Source organism: Daphnia pulex, chromosome 10 (genome assembly GCF_021134715.1).
Source record: "Daphnia pulex isolate KAP4 chromosome 10, ASM2113471v1".
NCBI lineage: Eukaryota > Metazoa > Arthropoda > Branchiopoda > Diplostraca > Daphniidae > Daphnia > Daphnia pulex.
Genome location: NC_060026.1, coordinates 9,562,210 through 9,585,385, shown reverse-complemented (window position 1 = coordinate 9,585,385; position 23,176 = coordinate 9,562,210). Strand labels below are relative to the sequence as shown.

At 42.8% G+C, this 23,176-nt stretch overlaps 1 protein-coding gene across 1 annotated transcript in view; it reads left to right on the top strand.

The window, feature by feature from the left end:
• The window catches only part of LOC124204138 (thyrotropin-releasing hormone receptor-like), a 30,037-nt gene that overhangs the window by 4,186 nt on the left and 2,675 nt on the right, over positions 1-23,176 (top strand). Inside the window, exons 2-3 of the mRNA XM_046601149.1 lie at positions 17,029-17,209; positions 22,775-23,125. Of these exons, the coding sequence (XP_046457105.1) occupies positions 17,029-17,209; positions 22,775-23,125 (532 nt within the window). The remainder of the gene's footprint in view (positions 1-17,028; positions 17,210-22,774; positions 23,126-23,176) is intronic.

Genomic DNA, 23,176 nt, shown 5'->3' with positions numbered 1-23,176 from the left:
GTAGACTATAGGCGCCGGGACAGGGACCTGATGACGACCGGAACCGCTCCGCTGAATCACGCGTCCATTTGCTGACCCACTATGTGTGTGTGTGTCGCCCTCCTATATAGTAATATTCTGGGTGTCTCTGGGCGTTATTATTAATTAGATTTTCACTGTCAATAAAGCCAAATACTTGATGAAAATCTGGTGCGTACGTGCATCATGTTGCAAATGGCGAAAATGTCCATAAGGGTGCTGGACCAATGACGACCGCGACCGTTGCGAAAATATATAACGGTGTGGCTATTATTGAATAAACTGCACCAATCAGCTGCTGCTGGTGCAAGAAATTCAGCCAAAAGTTTGGCCAGGAATTCCAATGAATACAACACACAGAGTGTATAAATTACGTTTATCGCCTGCCCATCTTGCCGTTATTCGAATACTTTTTTTTATACTAATGAAGCGATTCACAGTAAGTTTGGGCTCAGCTATATAACTTTTAATGGACGTAAAAGTTCCAGCGCGTATAGCCCATCGCGAGGCTATAAATTTAATTACTCGTGCAATGAAATAAAATTTTCGAGATTTTCTACGGGGCCGTGTCGTGGTTTTTTCTACCGCGTAAAGATCCAAGAACGGGGAACTTGAACCAACTCAATTCTTTTTTATGGACTTCATAATATATTTGAATAAGATAAATTTTTCCCATAAAAAAAAATAACATTTACCTATTTAGCGCGTGATTTATTCCCAGTAAAATCTCGCTGAATAGAAATTCGAAAAATTTCGTATTAATTTTTATTCGTGGAGATTGCGTAATTGCGGACATTCACGTTGGCCACTATGGGATAATAATAAGCGATATTATGCTGATGTTTTGCGAATACAATTGCAGCACGCTATTTTCTTGTTTTTCAAGTCTCATCGCCGTCCGAATAATGAAATTTTTCAAGCATTCATAGTTGGAAATAACAAAAGGCCAAATTTTCTTTTTTAAAAAAGCGCCACAAAAAATGCGGAGCACGAACGAAGTTACAGCGCCATCGCATGCGAATACACACGACTCGTTTTCGCTCGTTCGTCTATATCAGTTCTCGTTTTTATTCTAAACATTTCTGGGAGAAACTGATTTACTTCTGAACGAAAATAAAGCCTATACGATATATTATTGGCAGTCAGCCGAGAATTTGATCAGCTCACTTTATTGTTTGCCGTGACATTTCGTTTATCGATCGACGGCGTCAACTTTCATCATCACGACATCGGATCGGATTTTCATGGCAAAAAGGAAAAGATCACTGTTCGCTTATAGATTGACGTCCCGCATATCCTTGTAGTAGCGCGCATTTCAATTAGATTTATAAATGACAAATACATGGACGCACGAACGACGAAATCAGTCAGACAGTCAAGAATTCTCGGTCATTATTACGGAATGAAAAGTCAGTCGAGTTCCAGGGACTCTATATAAGCAAAAGCAACCCGTGCACACGAGCGTTGTTTTTCTTTCCAGCAATGAAATATTGTTTCGAGATTTCTTTTTTTCCAAAGAATTTGGGCACTTTGGAGGGACAAAAAAGTGTCGGCAATTTCCTTCGTTATTTTTCTCCACTTATAAAAAAAAAATATTCTAGGAGACGTGAACTCTACAAAAGAGAAGGAAATGGAGTCACGTCAGATAAGAAATTAAAAGGGAAACTCGCGAAGATATGTCGCGCCGGCATCGGGTTTTTTTGCGGTGAAGCGTCACAGTGAGCACACACATCCGCTCGACGCGCGCGTGTATAACAAAAAAGGGAATTTCAAAAATAAAACCAAAAGTGTACCGAAATCGGGTTAGAGTGTAGTAGATTAAGAGATGTGACACCGAAACGGACTTTCGCGGGCTCTTTTGATTTTCGATGACGAGCCTAAAGCGCCAGAGCCGTGAACCCACCGCCTGGTGTGTGCACTCTCTGATTGGTATATTTGAAACAGGAAGCGACGCAATGCGCTCTCGTTTCTGGATCGCACCTTGATATACTGTGAGCCGACCTTTTAGTCAGTTCGTTGCCCCAGATCGTATCGCGCATCATGTGCATACAAAACAGAACAGAACAGAACAGAACAGGGACAGAGAGAGACAGGCGGATGCTAACAGTGAAATAAGCGGACGCTGCAAGGAGAGAGAGGGAGAGAGAAAGCATCACCGCAATAACGTAGCAGCGCGTGTATAGATAACGCACTTGCGTTATTCATGTCATGGTGTAATATACCTTTGCTGCGTGAATAAGGAAATAGCCGAAAGGCGGAAAAGGATGGACGCACGTTTGATTATTATTATGGGCAAGCCTGTTTCGTTTCGGGTGACTCACAATATCTTCAAGAAGAAGACGGTCTGATGCTGATGGCGTCCCGAAAATGTTTTTTTTTTATTTAAAAGGCCATCGGGTGTGCGTCGCCAGCATTTATCGATTTCCACATTTCAGAATAGAAAAGGACGACACGGCGGCGTCCTTGCAAGGACGAATAGTTTCAGTCCTTCGCCCATAATCAATTTGGCCAAAGTCTGATGCTTTTTTGAATATTCGATGAAGGCAACTACTCTTATACTCATCCCTGTTTTTCGTACGTGGTGCGTCATCATCGGCCAACTTTTTGGCATCATCCGCTTAGAATTCAACAATTCAGTCAAAATTCAGTTTTTTTTTAAAGATTGTTTGCGCTTAATCACACAGCGCATATGTGTATGTTTCTATATGAATAAAAAATAGCTAGCTAGCTTTTAGCGAGTTTCAATTCATAATTGGGTTCGGATGCATGATCAAAAGTTAATTAGTGGAACAAACCAAGTTTTCCTCTTCGTCTAGATTGTTTTTAAAAAATGTGTCTGTAGACTTTGGAGTGAATTTATTATATCAGCCAGCTTTATATAATAATAAATCTCTTCGTTGATGTTCAAACTTTGGCTGAAATTCAATTTGAAAGTCCATAGTTCTTGGATGTCATGCGTTGTGGATTTTGTTTCCATCTCTCATTGTGCCCAGTTTTCCATTTTCGGTTTCCATCGTCGGCAGACAACATCTGTCGTGTGGTCTATTATAGCTACTGTGTTCTGCCTCATGGAGTTCGTGACAGCGTACCCAATTCCCTCACTTGCGTTTGTTCCAGTTTTCCATCAAGATTATATAAGAGTTGCGGGGACAAAATTTACCAACTGTCAAGTCCAAGGCCCATCCATTTGTCGTGTAAATAAGGCGTTCATTTTTTTTTTTTTTTTTTTTCAAATGGCAACGTATACCAGCAGAGGTTGACTCTTGAGTGGGCGCCTGGGCAGTATAGGACACTTACTATTTGACAGTCGAGACTATACAGTCAAGGAACATTTATAAGAGTAGTAAAAGATAAGGCGAGGACATACAAGAACCAAAATGAAGAAACTCTTGCACCACACTCGCACACCTTTGCGACGCAATAACCCGGCACCAACGTTTGCTGGAATATATATATCAGCAGCAGTGACGCAGTACTATTATTCTCCCGCCTTTTTGTTTTAAACTTTTTCTCTCTATACCATATGGTTTGAGATTGATTGAACCTCTCCCGTATGTATACGCAACAACCTTCATTGTTGCTGGCAAAAAGAAAAGCTGCAATGTCAGCGTTTTGGTTGTATAGTCATCAGGAGATAAAAAAAAGTGTTGGATAGCGCATTGGACGGACCCGTTAGTTGGCTGGGTCCGCGCACGCTCACGACGTGAAATGATTTCAGTCTATATAACTTAAAAAGAAAACAAAAACGTATATGGTCCCAAAGAGGCCAAGATAAAAGGAAAGCCATAAATAACGAAGAAGAAAATGTTGTGGAAACCCAAACAAATTCGGGCCATATTTTCCTTTTGAATGGCGTGAAATCTACTCATTATAGAGCGCGTTTATTATATTATTATTGCGAGTCGACTCGGCTCGATTGGCGGATTCAAAAACCTTATTGTCTTGTGATTGTTGATTGTTTACGCAAGTTCGGATGACTCACGCCGATTACAGACGGACGCGCACAGCTCCATCTACGACGTGTTGTGTTGTCTATGCATAAAGGTGAGGTTCGATACTGCCGAACGCCGAAGGCCATTCGTATCTATTGTTGAAAGGTATAGATACGACGGCGCTCGAATTGCGTGAAGCAGTTGTGTATATACTCTATACAATATTTGCTTGGTCATATTATTCCAAAAGATCTTGGATGCAGCATCGCACAAACGCTATAAATATTATTTGTTGTTCGTCGAATTTCAAATAGCTATGCTATTCAGCCGAAACATTCCGTGAGTTTGTTGTTTGTATATTTTCATTTTATCAGTCAAAAACTAATAATAATATGAACGACGACGGCATGAAAGACGAGAAGAGTGGGTTCGCATTTGGAATGTCATCTCGTTGGGGCAACAGAAATAAAAAAATAAATAAAAAAGAATTTCTGTGTCTGTCGCACAATTGTTGCGTTGTACTACATGACCCGCGGCGACGTCGATCTTTCTTCAACGAGGAATGAAAAATAAGAAAAAATGACAGTGAGATGTCAAATCAAATACATCAAGACGTGCACCACAGTCGGTGAACTTGAAGTATGCAGCGGAGAATTTTTCCCAAAGTGTTTCGTGAATGAATTTCATGCCACAGTTATATCCTGGGCAGCTTTCACAATATTTATGAGCGCAAAAAAATAAACCAGCTCAATAGAAAAAAAAAAGTTGAATAGAAGCAGCCCAAAAGGATTGAATACATATAATATTAGAAGCCGTTTTTTTGAGTAGTATAGTTATACAGCCGAATAATCTAGCCTTATATATAAATATATTCGTGGGTGGAATGGGTAAGCGCGGGGGGATAAAGATACAGCACAGCCTGATGCTGCTGGCAGGCTAGCAATGCGGCGATGGAACCGCGTCGTGATCTGCATACAGAAGACTGCGGCACTTGGAAATGAATAAATAAAACAAATCTAATGCGTCTATATGTACAGCATCATCGCGTGTTATTTGAGTTGACGACTCTCTCTGTCTGTCGGCTGTTATACGCGTAAAGCGGTTGCCTTCGTTGTGGTTATTTTGACCCGTGAGATGCGCCCACTCACGAAAGACTTTATTTATTTCTTTTCTTTTCTTTTCTTATTTCCATCGCAATAATTCCGCACGGCAATAATAAAAACATGTCGGAATGCGCTGACTCTCTGCCCAGCATACTGATAAGAAATGATTCTTTGCAATGATTTCGCAGTCGCCATTGCACCGCTAACTTTTGTCTGATGAGCGGTGCGGTTGTAATACCAGCCAGATATAGAATATAAGGCGGCTCTGTTTTGCGGTTGCTGTTGTGTTGCGATGATGCTCTTCTTTTCAGCCCTCCCATATTCTTTTGTTGGTTGTTAAATTGTGTCCAGAGTTTGTCTGTGCGCTCTGGCGATATATACGGAACGCCCCAAAACGGGCGATAAGCATCAAACATCGCAACGACATTTTGTTGTGTGTGTAATACGCGTTGGCCATTTGAGCGGCCATGAATAAAAGAAACGGTGTCACTGCCGAATTTCGACACGCGAAGACTCTCTCGCAGAAGCTGCTCGCTCTTTTTATGGACACAATCATGGAATAAGCAAAAGAAAAAAATAAAACGTCTCGAACAAAAGATAGAATATACAGCAGGGCGCGGTGTGCTGGGCTGATGCTAGCTATGCCAGCCAATCGCGCCCAGCCTCGTTCTGCTGCCCTTTTTATTTCCAAGCGCTTATTCCCTTCGCCAGCGTGATGAGGACACTTAATCCCGAACGAAACAAGGGTATTACAATCAAACAAAAGAGGATAAAGAACGCCATTCTATATCCCATAGGTTCTATACCTCTATGGTAAAACGTTTTTAGACATTTTGTCTCTCGCTTAATTCTCTCACGAGTCCCTTAATAGGTATAGCACTATAGCTGCTTTGCATGAATTCTTTGATAAACTCTATGACGACCGCGCCCTCCCCGACGATGACGTAGTTTCATTCTATTTCTCGGTTGATGAACCGCTTTGCATAATTCTAGGCCCATAAACAGTTGATTGGATCAACAAGAAGGGAAACAAAATGTTTGATGATTCAATTTCGGGGTGGAATATATATCTGCTGGAAGGCTTGTTAGAAATAGAGTATAAAAATGGATTGCATTTGCATTATTTACACAACACAGAGTGTATATATAGAGAGAGAATAAGAGCCATCCCGGCGAAAACTCTGGAGCTTATTATGATCAAAAGAAGGTTATTCTTGATCTATGTATATAGTTTGAAGCTCCTGGCATCTCTGCCGCTTTTATCCTCACCACAAGTCCGTCGATTTGAATAAAATACTCGGCAATATAGACGACGACTCGACTATCTCGTACATTGGCATTTTTTTTAAAGAAGAAAAAAAAAGAAATGTCAGAGAATCGCGAAACATTCAACTTTAACAGCTTTTATTTTCTTCTTTTTCTTTCTTGCTTCTTTTTCCTCCTTTTTTTACGATCCACTATATGAATATCAATGGATTTTGCAACCTTCAACAGCGCATTCATTCCGCATGGAAAATGGCTTTGGGGGGAATTGTCGGAGTTGGCACAGAGATATAGAATTTTCTCGTCATATTATTACAAAAGGGAGAAAATCAATAAAATTTCAAGGAGTCGAGAGTTGATTCAAGTTCCGTTTCTGCATAGACGAGAGTTTGTTATTTTTTTTTATCACCTGAAAATGAGTGGGCTATGATTAGCTACTCTTTCACTTCAGCCCAAAAGGTAACGCCCTCTTAATCTTCCACACGTCAATGGGTTTTTTTCTTTCCTCTCTCTCTCTTCCCGCAACCATCCCGAAGAAGAAAACTTTGGCCAAACATGGTGAAGTATATCGAAAACACACTCTGCTGTGTGGGTTGTACAGGACAAAATTGCCTGGCCGTTCTGTGTTTACAGCTGCAAATTGGCGGGGGGATCATTCGAGGAGTCCACCTTTTGAGGGGGTTTTTTTCTTCTTTTCTTTTTCTTTCGTTCTTTTGTTGTCGAAATGGCGAAACACTCTGTCGACCCATTTTTCATCTATAGAAATTCCTGCGTGAAAAGTCGATTCTCGGCGTCTATGACATCATGCGCAGCAGCAATTCCAGACGTGGAATGAAAATAAGAATAAGATTTTCCAAGTTGAAAGCTGCTGAATGGAAAATCAAAAAAAGAATAAGAGACACAAAAAAATATATTTTGGGGTTTACGTATATCAAAAGTGGTCGGGTTTGATTCATCCCGACGTTGAGACTGATGGGTCGGCCGGACGTCTCAGCAAACCGTAGAGAGAGCGTGCCGATTGTCGAATAGCCACATAGCGCGCACCATTTTGGGGATTTGCACTCGGCCAGATTTATGTTGGCTGTACATACCAACTGAATGCGAGAGATACAGAATAGTTCCTCTATAGTCGCTGTGTCGTGTTGTGGCCGTACAGACTGAGCGACACTACAGTGCTCCAACCAACTAGATGCCTGTCGATTCTCTCCTATATAATAGCTCTGACTTTGCCGGCCAGTTTCTCTCTCTTGCCCACATACACAGAAGATCCTTTATCTTGATTTTCTAAAGAAAAACCAGCCATTCTCCTTGTCCGGTCTTGGGCAAGGAGTCGTATAAAGCAATGGAGACGAATGTACCATCAGTTCTATGTATATTCTTTTCTTCTCGGCTCATATAGTGTATAGACTGGCTGGACATGCAGCCCGTCCAATTCACGAGAGAGAGAGAAATGGGTGAAATAATCAAATCCAACGTCTCCATCTCCGCAATAATAGAAAACGAATAAAATCAAGTTCTTCTTTTTCTTTTTCTACACTTTATCCTATCCATTTATAGAGGCTCTCCCCCTCTTTGAGAAAACACTTTGAATCCAATACAAATAAATGTTCTCCGTGTTATGTCTAGCCTAGAAGAAGAAAACAAAAAAAGAAACGTGGGAAAAAGAGTCAGAAGAATTGTCTGGATGGAAATAGACGAACCATAATGTATTATTATGATCCGACGGAGCAGCCCCTCTTGCTCCGCTTTTATTTTTTCTTTCTTTCTCCCCTCCCCCAATGCAAAAGAATGGAGAGGAGACAAAGAGATAACAAGTTCCTGTTCACCCAAAGTATTTACTTGATGAGCCCTGTGGGGGTATATTCTAAAGCTGTCATTCATTCTTTTCTTCCAAAAAAACAAAAAAACAAAATTCTTTTCTTATGTCAGCCATTTGGTGGATGTTTGTGGATGTTTTGTTTTTCTTCTTTTTGAGGCAACGTCGATATAACACGGCCTTTGGGCTTTAGATTTATTCCGGCGGGTCCAAAAAAAGAAGAAGAAGAAGAAGAAGAAGGGTGCGTTATATTATGCTCATAGTATGCGTGCGTGTGTTGATAGAGTGTGAGAAACGGCGCGTGCCGTGCCGTGCCTTGCTGCCGCCTCTTTATTTTGCGTGCGCTGCCCGGATAAGAAAAAGTCTCGGCGACAACTGACCTATACCGCCGTGACACTTATTTTTCCCGCCCGTCTCTCTCTCTCTCTACGGCCATCTGACGCAGCTGCCCTGTCCACACTATAAATCTATAAATACAACAACATCTCTACACTCTTATTTATAGAGATAGCAGCGGCTCTAAGGCAGAATCATATTCGCTCCTCGTCCAAACAAACGGCCCTGTGCTGCACTCCTCCTCCTCCCATTCAATGAATCAGGACCGTGTTATATCATAGACCAACACCCCACCCATTCTTATATACCCAACCGACAGATATTGCACGAAATGTATAGCAGCAGCCCACACGGGCCAATAGTATCACTCCCCACTCCTTTGTGCATATTTTATCCTTTGATATATTCACTCTAAAATGCAAAACAAAATGTTCAAGAGTCATTTGATATGTATAACAAACGATGACAGTTTTTGCGGCTATTTCCCCCCTTACTTTTTCTTTTCGCCGGCGGGAGATGAGACACACACACACATAAGAAAAACGATCTGATCAAAACCTATTAAACGTACATCATTCAGCGAGGGCGTCGCCAGCTGCTGGCAAAGTCAAAAGACACACGGACACATTATTCTTATAAGCAGCGGGCGTGTGCGTGTGTGTGTGCCGCCGACTACTGATGCCTCACTTGACGCGCCCTATTTGCTATAGAGACCCACGTCGCCCGTGTGTGCAGACTCTTGAGGCGACGACGATGTGGGCCATTCGCTCCGTTTGAGACGGGCGCGATGAATGAAGAGGTGAAGACGACACCGTCAACCAAAGAAGAAAACAGGAAGAAGAAAAAAAGGCCGAAAAACGGTTGGGCTGCTGCTGGATTATATCAAGGAAAGAATAGAACAATACCCTGGGGTTGATGGAAGAGATGAGTGGCGCAGTAGCAGCAGCAGCAGCAACTAGGGCCCGGCAACTGACAAAGACACGGTCCCAGTCGGCCGGAATCTACGTCAGCGCATCAATAAATGGATTCACGCGTTCAAAGCTAGCGAGCTTTTTTTCCCCCCACGTCTATGCTAATGCAATGTACGTATAGGCTGACTGGATATAAAAGGAGAAAAAAACACCTTTGAAAAAGTTGAAAATGGAATGAAATTATCCGCTGAATTGATTTCATGTATTTCACGTTGAAACGCGACGCGGCAGCAGCAGCATTCACGCCTGAATCGTTTCACCTCTAAAACGTTTGATTCACCGTAATCTCTCCGCGCATTAGCATATCAAGTGACTGGAACGGGACCAGAGACCCCATCAGACTCCAGACAGACCATCAAACTCGATTGAATCGACACCGTCTGCTGCTGCCCTCCTGAAATGGCAAAGAATTGAAGGCGCTGTTATATACAATATATGTCTAGATTGTATACATATACGTATTATAGGCACATGTTTTAGTCGTCGTCGGATTGACTATGCAGTCTCAGAATATATGTAGGGCACGCGCGGTCTATAATTATATAAGATTGACTCTGGATGCTGGGTGGTGGAGGAAGACTCCTGCTGCTGCAATCTAGTACGGTCCATGTTCATGTTAGGAGCGCTCCCACACGAACTATGCCCAACTCTTGTTCTCGATAACTAGGACACTCCTAACAACGATAACTAGGGCACTCCCTTTTGATTAAACAGTTGAAAGGGGAAGAAAAAACAGAAGATAACCTATCAGAGGATGTATAGAAGACTCTATAGCTGACATGTGGGCCTACCTATATATATAGTAGACCAGCCAGTCTGAGGCCTAGGCCCTGAGAACCATCTCTTTAATAAGGGAAAACAGAATTGGAATAGCTGGCCGGCATACGTGCAGCGGAGGGATCTGGTTCCAATCTCCTAGGCCTCTCTCTTTCTCGCTCGTCTATATACGCTGCGCTATGTGTCAATATGTCTGCAACCGGACGGATTGTAAGCCGTCGAGTAAAGTAAACCATCGGGACTTTAAGTAAGCACGCACATCACGGACGCGGCTAAAGGCGTATAGCTATATAGTAGAACAAAAGCGCCTTTTTCGCTCCTCCTGCTGGCTTTATTTCTATACCGCTGTCAATAGACTATACAGACTAGTATATGTCCGGATTGATATGGCACGGTCGACAATGATCGATCCGCCGGGAGATGAAATCAGATCTAGTCCCACAATACCGAACTACTATATATACAAGATCCGACATGGCATCAAAATAAGTGTAAAGGATTATATAGTGCGCAGCAATCTGCCAGCAAAGAAAGAAAACGAAATCAAGGCTCAACAATGAACTGCTGTATCTACACGCCAGATTTTTTTTTTTTTTGATTTGGTCGAGGATTCAACGATTTCGTTTGTTGATGAAGAATTTGACTCCATGTTTGACTTTGGCGTCACGGCCTCCACAGCACGTCGATGGGAGCCTGGCACGATCAAAGTCAATATGTGTTATAGGCTCAGAATGCACCAACTGATGTGCAGCAGCAGTCAGAACCGAAAAAGGGGAGGTCCTTTTCGTTCGCTAAGTGGGTGAACCGGTGAAAGATATTTGTTGTTATTACGGAACTAGATATAGTGCTATACGGGATATATGTACAGAAACCTTTTTTCTTTTTCGGTCGAGTGGTGGTGTCTCTCCACTTTCAGTACATTTGCTCATGCGGAGCTAACGTGTTATCCGCGTGACTGTTTAGACGTCAACCAACAGCCATATAGACAATATAATACAGACGATTGCTGCTGCTGCTGCTATCAATGCAGAATAAATAAGGAACAGCATGTATATGAAACGTTATATAAGGATCATACACTGCCGGATCCATCCAGAACGAAAATCTTGCTCAATTGTTTGACGATGGAAAGCCTTTTGGTCTAGTTGACGGATGAGATGAGAAACATTTGAATTTTGCAGTGCAAAGTTCGTGTTGACCTTTTATTTTGTTTCTCTCTCCTTCTTGTTTGAACTGCGCAGCATATGCATTACTCATCTGGCAATCTTCTTCCGTCATATTTTCGACGACTACTCACTTGACGACATCCAACTCTCAATGTCACAATCGCAATAACCCAGCTGACGCGTTTGTTCAAAAATCATCTCAAAGCTAATCTCAGCAGACAAGAAAACAAGTCCGAAAAGCAATTTAGGCAAGTCTGATGCAGTTTGACATCACCATGTCGGCGAAACGCTGTACATTCAATTGCAGATATTAATATATTATATACTTTGGTGTACTCAAAACTATAGAAAAACTTGTCGTTGCATTTCCCGTCTCGTTTTGGACATTTGTTGGAGTCACGCGGGGTCTCCAGGGACTGCTAGCCTGGTAGCTGCTGAGCTACCTGTTGTTTGCAGTAGCTGTATTGTTCCCGCTGGTTGCTCGCGTCTATTGCGATTCATTCAACCTAGTACTAAAGATATGCTGAAAAGCCAGCAGGTAGTAATTAGAGTTGTCTTGATCATGTTAATGAGGCCCTCTCTGCCGTTGTATATAATGCACCCGCGAATATGTATGCGCCAAGCAAGTTTAGACCTTGCCAGTTGCCACGCCATCATTAGAACTCTACCGTATTACAGAGCAACTTTTAACAATTAGAGGGGGATAACTTTTGCTGAACAAGCGAATACATATATGCACTCAAGCTGTACGACATGAACTTCTTTTGGCGGTCTTGATCTGCCAGAGTTAATCTATAAACTGTTTTCTAAAATGTTATCGTTGTGTCATAGTAAGTTCGTGTACTTTGGTGTGCGAAATTATAACCCCATTTCAAAGGTTTCAAGTTTCCCGCTCATTTAAAGGAAGACAAATTTTCATTTCTAATTATACATTCATCACATTTCCTGCGATTCTTTACCATTAGTGAGATTTCTATGGGGGTGCTCTTACCCCTACAGCTCTCTCTCTATAATAGTATAGCTTGACATGAAACAGGAGACGATTCCCATAGTGCAGCCATTGCAGTGCATCACATTAGAGCATAGCAATGTTTTAATTGAATGTTTTCCCCAGGTGACGATGTCAGGCTAGCTGCTTTATCTCTCTGCTCTCATCCAATTTCAAATGCTTCAAAACGTTTTAATTGAGGAATGTTATATCACGTTTTCAAACTCCCATTTCTTTATCTTGCTTATTATAAAGCTTCATTCAGACACCCGAAATAGAAATGAAAGTCAAGTTATAGGTTTTCTTTCATTTTTTATTTAGACCTTTTGTACCGTACACTCTAGAGGCTATTTACGTATGATTCGATTAATTATATGTCTAGACTGTGTGTAGTAGTATAGACGCATTTTCTTCATTTTAAATCTTGACTTGGACGTCCGAGTGCGCTTATTCAGGCTTGGCCTGCTGCCGGAGTCGAGGGAGCTTTCAGCCTCTCAACTGCTAGTCAGATTTATTCTCAGTCAGCATCCGAAAAAGAAAAGAAAAGAAAGTCGGAAGTCGGAAGCTAATTAGGTGCTGTTATTCTTCTTTCTTCCTTTATTCTTCCTTACATGTACTTAATTCACCCAACCTATACGTATGTTCATGTGAAACATGCGCACGAAAGGGGTCCGCTAAAGCGTATAATATAGTTTTCCCTTGCCCTTGCCCTTCTCCTATATACCCATCACTCCCGGGAGACTTTCCTTTATTTGTTTTCTCTTGGAGATTGCCATGACGTCTAATGCCAACAAACCGACTGGTCCAAACTGCACACGGCGGCAGCGAAAAAACCTTGGAAAAAACGGCAGAAATGTTCAAATACGATACCGTAGAACAAGGAGCTCTTTAGACTAGGCTACTATAATATACTTTCATATGAGACGCTTCACCAGGCTTGTTATTTGTTCAAATGCTCTGCTATAGATATCGAGAAGAAGATACCTTACATGCGCGTATTATACAAATAAAATTTCGACGGCGGCGGCGGTGGCTAGCTGCCTGTGTCGTCGAGTTTCACTAGAATAGTTTCGCTTCTGGCACAAAGTGATATTGTCGTTGGTTGACCTTCGTCTAGAGTTGATTGTCAAGTTCTCTTTGTTATTATATTATTCCAGCCAATGCCGTGGAGATAATAGAGAAATCATATCTTTTATTTAAAAAAGAGAATTCGCGTAAGAGAGAAGTAAGCGGAGAAGAAAAAAACAAAAGAGCCGACGGCGGCCGAAATATGTTGCCCGTTGCCATTTAGACGATATGACGTTTTTGTTTTGTTGTTTCATAGTTTTGGGCAACAGCTTCTTTCCAACCCGGCGTGGCTACCGATATGTAAACGTCTATAGCAGTCTATAGCTCACAGCTGTACAGGCCGTTTGTCTTTGAGCGGACAGTATTTTTTATCTTTTAATGCTGCATGGGCCAGCATTCTGCCATTTTTGTTTTTTATTAATCTCCATCCTTTATACCTTTTAAAGAGCCTCGGGGGCTATAAGGAACTTCTTTCTTCTTGGATAAAGGCATTTTTTTTGTTTTTAATCCATCCAGCCCCCCCCCCCCCCTATCAAGCTGTCGACCTTCAGATGGGCTCCCTTTCTGTGTTCTATAGTCCCGCGCGGTCCCGCCGATGGAGAAAGCCAAAGGCACGGGCCATTAGCGTTTACGGGGAGAAACGCGAATGACCGCATTAATCCATCAACAGCAGGGGCTTTTTTGTTTCTGTTTCGTTGGCGAAAAATATATAAATAAATTTCCTTTTTTTAAAAGAAGAAGAAGAAGAAGAAGAAAGAAAGAAAAAAAGATCTGGTGAGTCGTTGGCACGGGGTCGCATCGTTGGCATCGTTGACATCGTTTGCGAATCCTTCGTTCCCGCCAACCCCCACCGTCTATACACCTATACCTAGACTACTCTATCTACCACCCACTTCTGCTACGTGTATATGCGCACCTCCCACACCCTATACACACACACGCTCTCTCTCCGTCACAAGAGAAAAAACGTCGGAGTCAAAAAGAGTTTGGAAATAAGTGGACAGAGTCATTAGTCGCCGTCAACGACCTCCACTCACACAGTCACACAACTGCAAGTCTCGAAATGGACCGCACAGTGTGTCGTCTGTCTCCCGCGTATAGAGAGATCCTAGCGCGGGATTACAGCACCTACAGTAGATGCCAAACGCAAAGGCCGTCATCTGTGGGTCCTTGGAACATAGGAAATGGGCGGCAGGCTCAAATATATCTGCACTTTTTCTCTGGCTTTTCAGTTTGTACAGTAATAGATAGAAATATTTATACAGAGGCGGGTATAGGACATGGGTGGGAGGAGAATAGGAGTATAGCGGGGGGGGCGGAGACCCACAATCTAGAGAGAGACAGGAGAAAAGATGAGCTGGTGGTTTATTTTCGTATATGTAGAGTAGAGCATCAGACTTGTACACAACACAGCACACACTGTCAAGAGACTATAAGCAACTTTTTCACTCTCTCGTCAGTCCCTCTGCTCGTTCCTTTTGGAATATTTGTCGTCGGCTTGGGTTAATATCGGCACACAAGCTCATCAATTACCATATAAATAGACTGGCTGCGCTGCTGCTGGCTGGCTGTGCCGTCCCCTCATCTGTCTGTCTCCCTCCCTACATAGACGATGTTTATTTGCAGTATATGATTATATATACGAATATGCAGGCAGATCTATGCAATAACTCGGCGGACGAAATGGATTGTCTCGATGAATGACTCCCGGCATATCGGGCAGTCGTTAAACAACTTGTTGGCAGACTGTAAACACATAGACACATCCAAGAAAACGACGGCCACCACCACCACCAGCACCACCACTGGCATGCCAGTCGAAATAATACGCAAGAATGTCGGAGGACATCAGCGCGGGCAAACAAATAAAAGACTGGCCAACAGATATAGACGGAGATACACATATGGCTGAGGCAAAAATTAAATAATAAAAAAAAGGAGAATTGAAAAGAAACAAAGAAAGAAAAAGAAAGGATAAGAATGTGTACGCGGCTCGATTTTATGTTTTTTGGTTTCGTTTTTTTTTTTGCCCAGTTTCTTGGCGGCACTGCTGCTATAACATATCGGTTTATCTAGATCTACGCTCGTCAAATTGATTTCTTTTTCTCATATAGTCTCGCGGCCGTTTTCGATTTCATTCTTCTGAAAAAGAGAGTCTCAGATTTTATAGAGCCCCATGAATCCAAGATGATGACCCAATATAATCTTTTCGACTCTCTCTTTTGCCCCCCGCCGCCGAATAACACTTCATTCATTTTTGCGGGCCACAAAATTCGTCTGCTCCAGTTTGTCCCTCAAAAGACGATTGGCTTATTTTTTCATATTTTCTTTTCTTTTCAATTGAATCGAAATTTTCATGTCGGGAATTTCTTTTAACAATCGCAGCCTACTCCCCAGTAGTATATATCTCGGAGCCGAGTCGACGAAGGCCAATGAAAACGGATGGCGCCAAGTTTGAAGTGAGAGAGTATATACATCTGGGCGGGGGACATTAAATAATATACTTTGGCGTTGATAGACTGTGAGTGTCAATTGCTGCCGCTCGTAACACTGGATCCGAGTATAATAACGACCGAAACAGCCAAGGCTGTTGTGAACGAACTAAAAAGAAAAAAAGAAAAAGAAAAAGAAAAGAAGAAGGAAAAAGACGGAAATGGCGATCGCTCGGTCCACTCGAAAATGACGGCCGGTCGTGACCGCAAATGGTGATGTGGTTATCTCACCGCACTCGCAACCCGCAGTTTTAGCTGGACCCTTATATTTTATTTATATATAGATATATATACTATAAATATACAATAGTTATTCTCTCTGAACCGCATTCAATATAATAATCAGGATGGATGTAATTGAATGTGGCGGATGCATTGAATAAGGGCTCGTGTCGCTGACCGGACCGTCATCATCTTCAAACACGAATGAATATAAAAGAGAGAGACGACGGCCAGCGCCAGCACGTACGCACGGGCGACTTTGGCTTTCCTTAGACATACAGTATTATTACACTGCCCGGCCGTATATAGGACTGCTGCTGTGTTTGGTATTCACGCAACACTGCAGGCACTGCTGCGCTAAACGGTTCAACACTCTTGGCGTGTATACGTGATTATTACGGAGCCAGCGCACATTGCAGATGAGACTATGAGAGTTGTTGTTATACCTTTTATCTCACTGATGCCGGGCACTTGGCGGCTCACTGACAAACAAACGGACGTGTTTGACCCACATATAAAGCCAATCATTGTGATTAAACAAATCCTAGTTTGTCCTTCCAAAATTCCATTTCGGTCATTTTTAGACAGCAATAATAATAAGCTATTTAAACAAATGTATCCAACCAGAATGGCACTAGAATTTTCTTTGAATTGATTATTTGTTATATAAATTGTGTGGGGAAACATGTCAAGAAACCCATGCGACGCTCACATGAATCGATGGAACGTTACATATAATATATATCCAATACATGGAAAATCAATTTCGTCAAGTTATTGCCTCCAGGCTATATAGACATCATCATTAAAAAGGAGAGTTGTAACCTGATATGTCTGTACACATAATATAACTTGCTTTATTCTGTTGACATGCAGGTTTGGTGGTGACTTTCGTGGAGCTGATTGCTCCGCACACCTCAGTGCTGACCATTCTGGCCATCAGCTTTGAACGTTATTACGCCATCTGTCAGCCGCTGAGGGCCGGTTACGTCTGCACCAAAAGCCGGGCCATGGCCATCTCCCTCTTCACTTGGCTCTGCGCCGGCATTCTCACCAGGTACACACATACATATACTACCCATCGCTCTTTTCTTATATACAACGTCAATAATAATATTCACCCATAATGATTTAAAGAACTGACATTATATAGTACGTAGAATACAACACGGCCAATGTTCTCCGCCGGCCGAATTCAACAATAAGTTGAAAGCCAGACGCTTTGTCCAGCAACAGCCATTATTTAAATATTTGCAATTACACCGCCCATTATTGCCCATTCGTCATGATGTAAGCAGCGCGTGTTTCCAATGATTTAATCACATGTTTCCTTCGTATAGCTAATTCACTATACATAGTTAGAACTGCTCCGAGATGATAGATAATCAAATAATAATAGATTGATAGATGATCAAGGCAAGAATAAGTCCTGGGACCGTCCTTTGTCTGCACTGTGCAGTGTCAGTGCGCGCACCGTGAATATGGCCGCCCATGTATGGCCGTCGCCGCGTCGCTCTCGGCCGCATCTCCAACATTCATCAAAGGGCGTACCGTACAGATATTTTTCCCGTTTCGCCTTTTCTCTGTCCGTAAATATAGCCGCCGCATGACGGGTCCAGGGGATGTTGTGTTGTCGGTCCAAGGCGGACGGCGGCCGACGGATCGCACAGTGGGCCGACAACTCGAGATGACGGGCAAATGGGTGTGCTAGCGGTCCGCTCGTCTCTGCTGTGCTGTGTGTTTCGAGTTTCTACGTGTGCGGTATCGATGAGTAACGGCCATGTCTGGAAAGTGCCAGGTGCTGCTAGAGAGACTGGCGGGCGCACTCTCGGCCAGCCGACGTAATGCCGCGTACACACCCAAAGCAAACTATCTACACACACGTATAGATAGTATTTACAGTCGTGTCTTGAAAGGTTCTCTCCGGCATCGCATTCACGCGTGTCAATTTGAATTGCAAAAAACCGGGAGAGGGGTGGGTGGGGGTTGGTGGGAGGAGAAAAGGCCCCCACTGCCAAAAGAAAAAAAGAAAAAGAATCAAAGGATGTAACGGAAAATCTAAAGTCAAACAAAATTCAAAGGAAATGGCGGTCTGAAATTTTTTGGCACCGGCCTTTTTTGTTCAAATTTTTATTATTTGACATCCGACGGCTATTTTCAGTCGTTTCCGCGATTCACTCTACATATTACTGATGTGTGCTCACATAGTGAATCACGGAATTACCATTGTCCGACATGCATAATATAATAATATAAATATAGAGAGGGAGTTTGTGCTGGCAGCAGCAGGGGGGTGTGTTCTTCGATGCTTGGCGTTTCTACATATGTATATATCCGATGACGTCACACCCCATGGAAGGGCATCGACCCCCCTATATACAGCAGCCGCAGCGCGCCTTATAGATTTCCGCCGTATACGCGTTCCCGTTGAGTTGGGATTTTTGTATTTATTAGATTTTTTTTCTTTTCTTTTCTATTCCGGCTATGCCTGTTTTGTATATTACATCAAGTGAATACCTCCTATGTAGACGTGTGTATAGACTCCACGTATACCATATGTATAGATGCTTGCATACAATAGATGTTTATATGTGCAGGCCGTTTTTACTGCCGTCAATATATGACAGGCTCTTCAAGGGATGTCGTATAGTAGTTATTATTATTTCTGGCCAGCCCTTTTTTTCTTTCTTTCTCCAGACTGCATACGTATATAACATCAACACAAAAAGATTTCGATACGTAAAAGGGAAGTTAACCTAACAGAAAAAAAAGAAACGACAGCGAAATGATTTGGACTTTGACCGAGTGTATAGAATCGACTCTATATATTCCCGTATACATGTGTGTGCCTATATATATATTCTAACTGTTGGCGCAGCATTGCTGTATTGAGTTACGCAATAATCTATAACTGCTGCTGCTGCTGGGCCGGCGTGAAGGCCAGCATATATCCGTATATAGAACAGAACAGAACAAAAGAGATTCCTTGAAAGTTTCAGTTGTTCTCATATATTTAGGGAACAAGTCAAGCGTTTGACATTTTTATAGGCGGTGGTTCAAAATCAATCAGGATTACAAAACAGCTGGCGTCAAGGCCCCGCGGGGCTCTAATAGTATATCACGCCAGAACGTTATAACGACACGACAATGCGGTGCCCAGCAAGCGCCTAGGCCATAAAAACCGGCGACGTCATCCGGCGGCAGCAGCAGTCGGCCGTCGGCTCTTGGGTGGGAAACAATATTTTCCGGGCAAAAATGCTTTCCATATACTACAGTACTACACACACCTACATCTAAGCCAATATCCTGATATATGAGGGTGCATAGGGCACATATAGCCGCTTATAGGAAGGACACCGAGGGGAATGGCCAAGAAAAGGCGATGATAAGCAGCTAAAAGGTCATCGTCGATCGGCAACGTCTTCGCTAGTTCACGCGCATATGTGTAGGCCGTTGCGGCGGCGGCGGCCATCACGCCTGAGGCGGTTTAAGCGCAAAATGCCAGCCCACCATTTCCCGTAAATAGTGCTCTATATATCTGTGTGTTATATTGTTCTATAGGTTAAGCGGAGATGGCAGGCAGGGTGGGGTGGGGGGTGGACGAAAGAAAAGAGGTGGCCACACAGCACGGCATACAGCACACGTCGTGAAATCGATATGATAGCTTATATAGCCGGCTAATGTGTCATTGCCACCGCTGCACAATTCAATATCCGCTCAGAAGGAGAGAGAGAGAGAGAGAACAGGAAGGAAGCTGGAGCGCCAGGGAGGAAAAAGAAACAAAAGAAAATAAGAGATGATGATATAGCTCGTTTGTATAAATAAAGCCACCACCGGAGAGCTGCTCCTGCTGCTCCTGCTGCTCTCCTGTGCGGTTCCCCGTCAAAACAGGACAGAAGCAAAAAGAAAATAATAGAATCTCACCCACATCCGCGAGTTGATCACGAGAACTTGTATAACGGACGCGCTCTGTTGTTCCTGTCGTATTTCTTCTATTTCTCCCGTTATTCCGCGACGACGTGATTTTTATTTTTTATTTTTTTTTTGGGACTGCGTGTCGTCGTCGTTCGTCTCAGCCGAGCCAATAACATTTGACGAGCCACCTCACCCGTGTCCGTATATCAAAGGCCAGCCAATCTGTCCTATCGTATCTTTCGCGCTTGACATATTATATCGTCGGTCGGGCTGCTGCTGGGCCGAGCCATTTCCAAACCCCACGCTACGTACTTACGTCTATCGCGACGTCTTATTCGTTCTCGTTCAATCTATGGATAGATATGAAAGCATGTTGCAGCAGCGCAAAGTTCGATGTGCTCCGGACGAGCTGCAAGTGGTTGATGTCAGCTGCGACTGTGCTGGATGGTCGACCGGGCGCGTGTGATTCGTCTCTCTCTATAGCGGACACACGAGCGAGGGCACGCGATCCAATCCAGCGAATGACATATATTACATCTTCTTGTTTTTTGTTTTTTTGTTGTATATTTATTTGATCGTCGAAATGAAGTGAATAACTGTGGAAAGACGAAAATCGAGCTGCGGCGCCATCCAATAACTTTGAAGGGGTCCGTTTCAAAAACCACGATTTAGACAGTAAAGAGATATAAATAGGATCTAGATTTTCAATAGGACAAAGTGCCGGTCTCAGTAGTGTTTCACATTACACAAAAACCTATATCGAGTCATTGAGAACATAGAGATGTTATCTGCTCTGCCTGCATATCAACGTCTCATAGCTTTTATACATCCGTCGTCTTTGCTGGGCCGGTTGGGTTCCTTATATTGTACCAATAGGCAACCAATACGTTTCAAAGTGGAACAAAACACTGAACCAATCTGTTTTTTTTTGTTTTTTTTTGGGGTTCTTTTTTCCCTGCCGCCTATATTACTTTCCATTCGAGTGTATGATATTGGAATGGTCACCAAGTGCTGCTGCTGGATGATGTCGACTACATAGTGCATACAATAAACTTTCGTTAGGATGTAATATGGACTTTCTTCTATTACAGGTCTCAATTATTTCTTCGATATCTTATATGTAGGTTATATATAGCCCACTCTAGGTTCTACTCAGCGTTTCTATGAGCAACGATTAACGACATACATTCCTAGGCTCAGCCTATATAGGCCTATCGTTTTCCTCCTTCAATCTCTAATACAAAAAGCTGCTGCATAGGCCTTATACATGTATATAGGATACACGATGTAGGGCCCACGCTGTCTGTCCTATAAATTGTGTCTACCAGCACAACTTCTAGTTAGACAGATTCCAATCGAAAAAGAAAAAAAGGGCAGGAATACCTTGGCTTGTACAATAAAGAGCGTTAGATAACAATTCAATATCTATCGATTCCTGGAATACAGTACAGGCTACACATACAGTTTGTCGGAAGTGCTGCAGCCAATAATAAGCTCCCAGGAGCCAGGAGTGTAACTATATAGGCCGGTGTATGTACTGTGCCATATATTACGCCAGGAAGCACATTGTTCTCTCTCCCACTCTCTCCTTATTTAGTTTTATAAATATATAGATGTATTTCATCACTAATAGGCTTGTTATTTCTGATGTATTCTTGTGATCACCCTCATTTGCTTTGAACCTATGGAAAAACCGCAACGTGGTTATTTCAACCGTCGAAATAGGTTTTGTTTCATGCAAGAGTCAAGAGTGTGCAGCATCCAATGCTCGTTATTATTTTATTATGATAAACGTTTGCTTTGTGGATTTCCATTTTATTTCTGGTTTCCTAGGGTTGATGCATTTATCCATTTTATATAGCGTTGCTAATAAGTTGGCGGTGTCGTCACACATTATAGAACGTCGAATTTGTTGTTGCTCCGTTCTATTACCTTAAAACCTGTTCTACATCTTTATGAGGTGTAGACATCTGTCGCTGCGAACTTACATTTCTTCCATCTCCTTTTGTCTATTATTTTTTTTTTACTTATGCAATCAAATGGTGTGTTGGGACATATGAGTTGCGACACTATATCCTCTATGGGAGGACAGCCCAACGCCAACACCCAACAGATCACAATCCGTCAGGATTATATAAGTGTCTGGGAAAAGCCTGTATATCTTATTTTGATTCAAGCTTGTATACACACACACACCATGTATACACACACGGCAGTTGTTGTAGCCTATATACTATAGAGCACTTGCCACAATGTGTGGAGATCCTCCTATATAGCTGGGCAGTTCCCCCGGCCGTCTAAATATAGGTCTTTATGGTGGCGACCCTCTTTTCCCAGTCTGTAGCATTCCAGGCTGTCTCGATGACGGACAACAAAAGCTATACAGCGTCGACATATAAAGGATATACAATACAAATAATGCGCTAACAGACGACAAGCTATACACAGGCCTTGTTATAATATGCAGCTTATAACGAGAAAAAGAACACAGTCTCTATACTTTTGCTAGAGCCAATATTGCACGAACCAATGGCCATTACTATATATAGAGGCCGATATACGGAACGATTATACCGCGTCTAGATGAGAATTTTTATTCCACAAATGTACTGATGGCTTAAAGGCTCACCACATCACGTATTAATAACTCAAGAATTCTTTTTTGTTATTTTTTCCTTGTTTTTCTTTTGTTCTGTGGCACCGACAGTCCAATCATCGGCCTGACAGAGTACGATGTCATGCCTGGCGACACGGAGCCGTCGTGCGGACCCTCGGCCGCCGAGTATTGGACCAAGTTTTACTATATGGCCTCGTTCACGCTGTTTTTCCTCATTCCTTGCGTCATTCTCCTGGTCCTCTATGCGCTCATTGCCCAACATCTGATCCGAGAACCGGCGCGGATCAGCAATCCGTCCTCGGTCGGAGTGTCTTCGGCGGCGTCGGCGGCGGCGGCCATCGTGGCCGGAGAGAATCACTCCTTGGGCGGCGGCAGCGTCAACCGGCAGCCGAGGAGGAGGAACCGCATCCAGCGCCACCAAAACTCCAATAGAGCACGCAGGTGACAATCAAACTATACCATTTTCTATTCCTATATACTTGTGATTTAAAA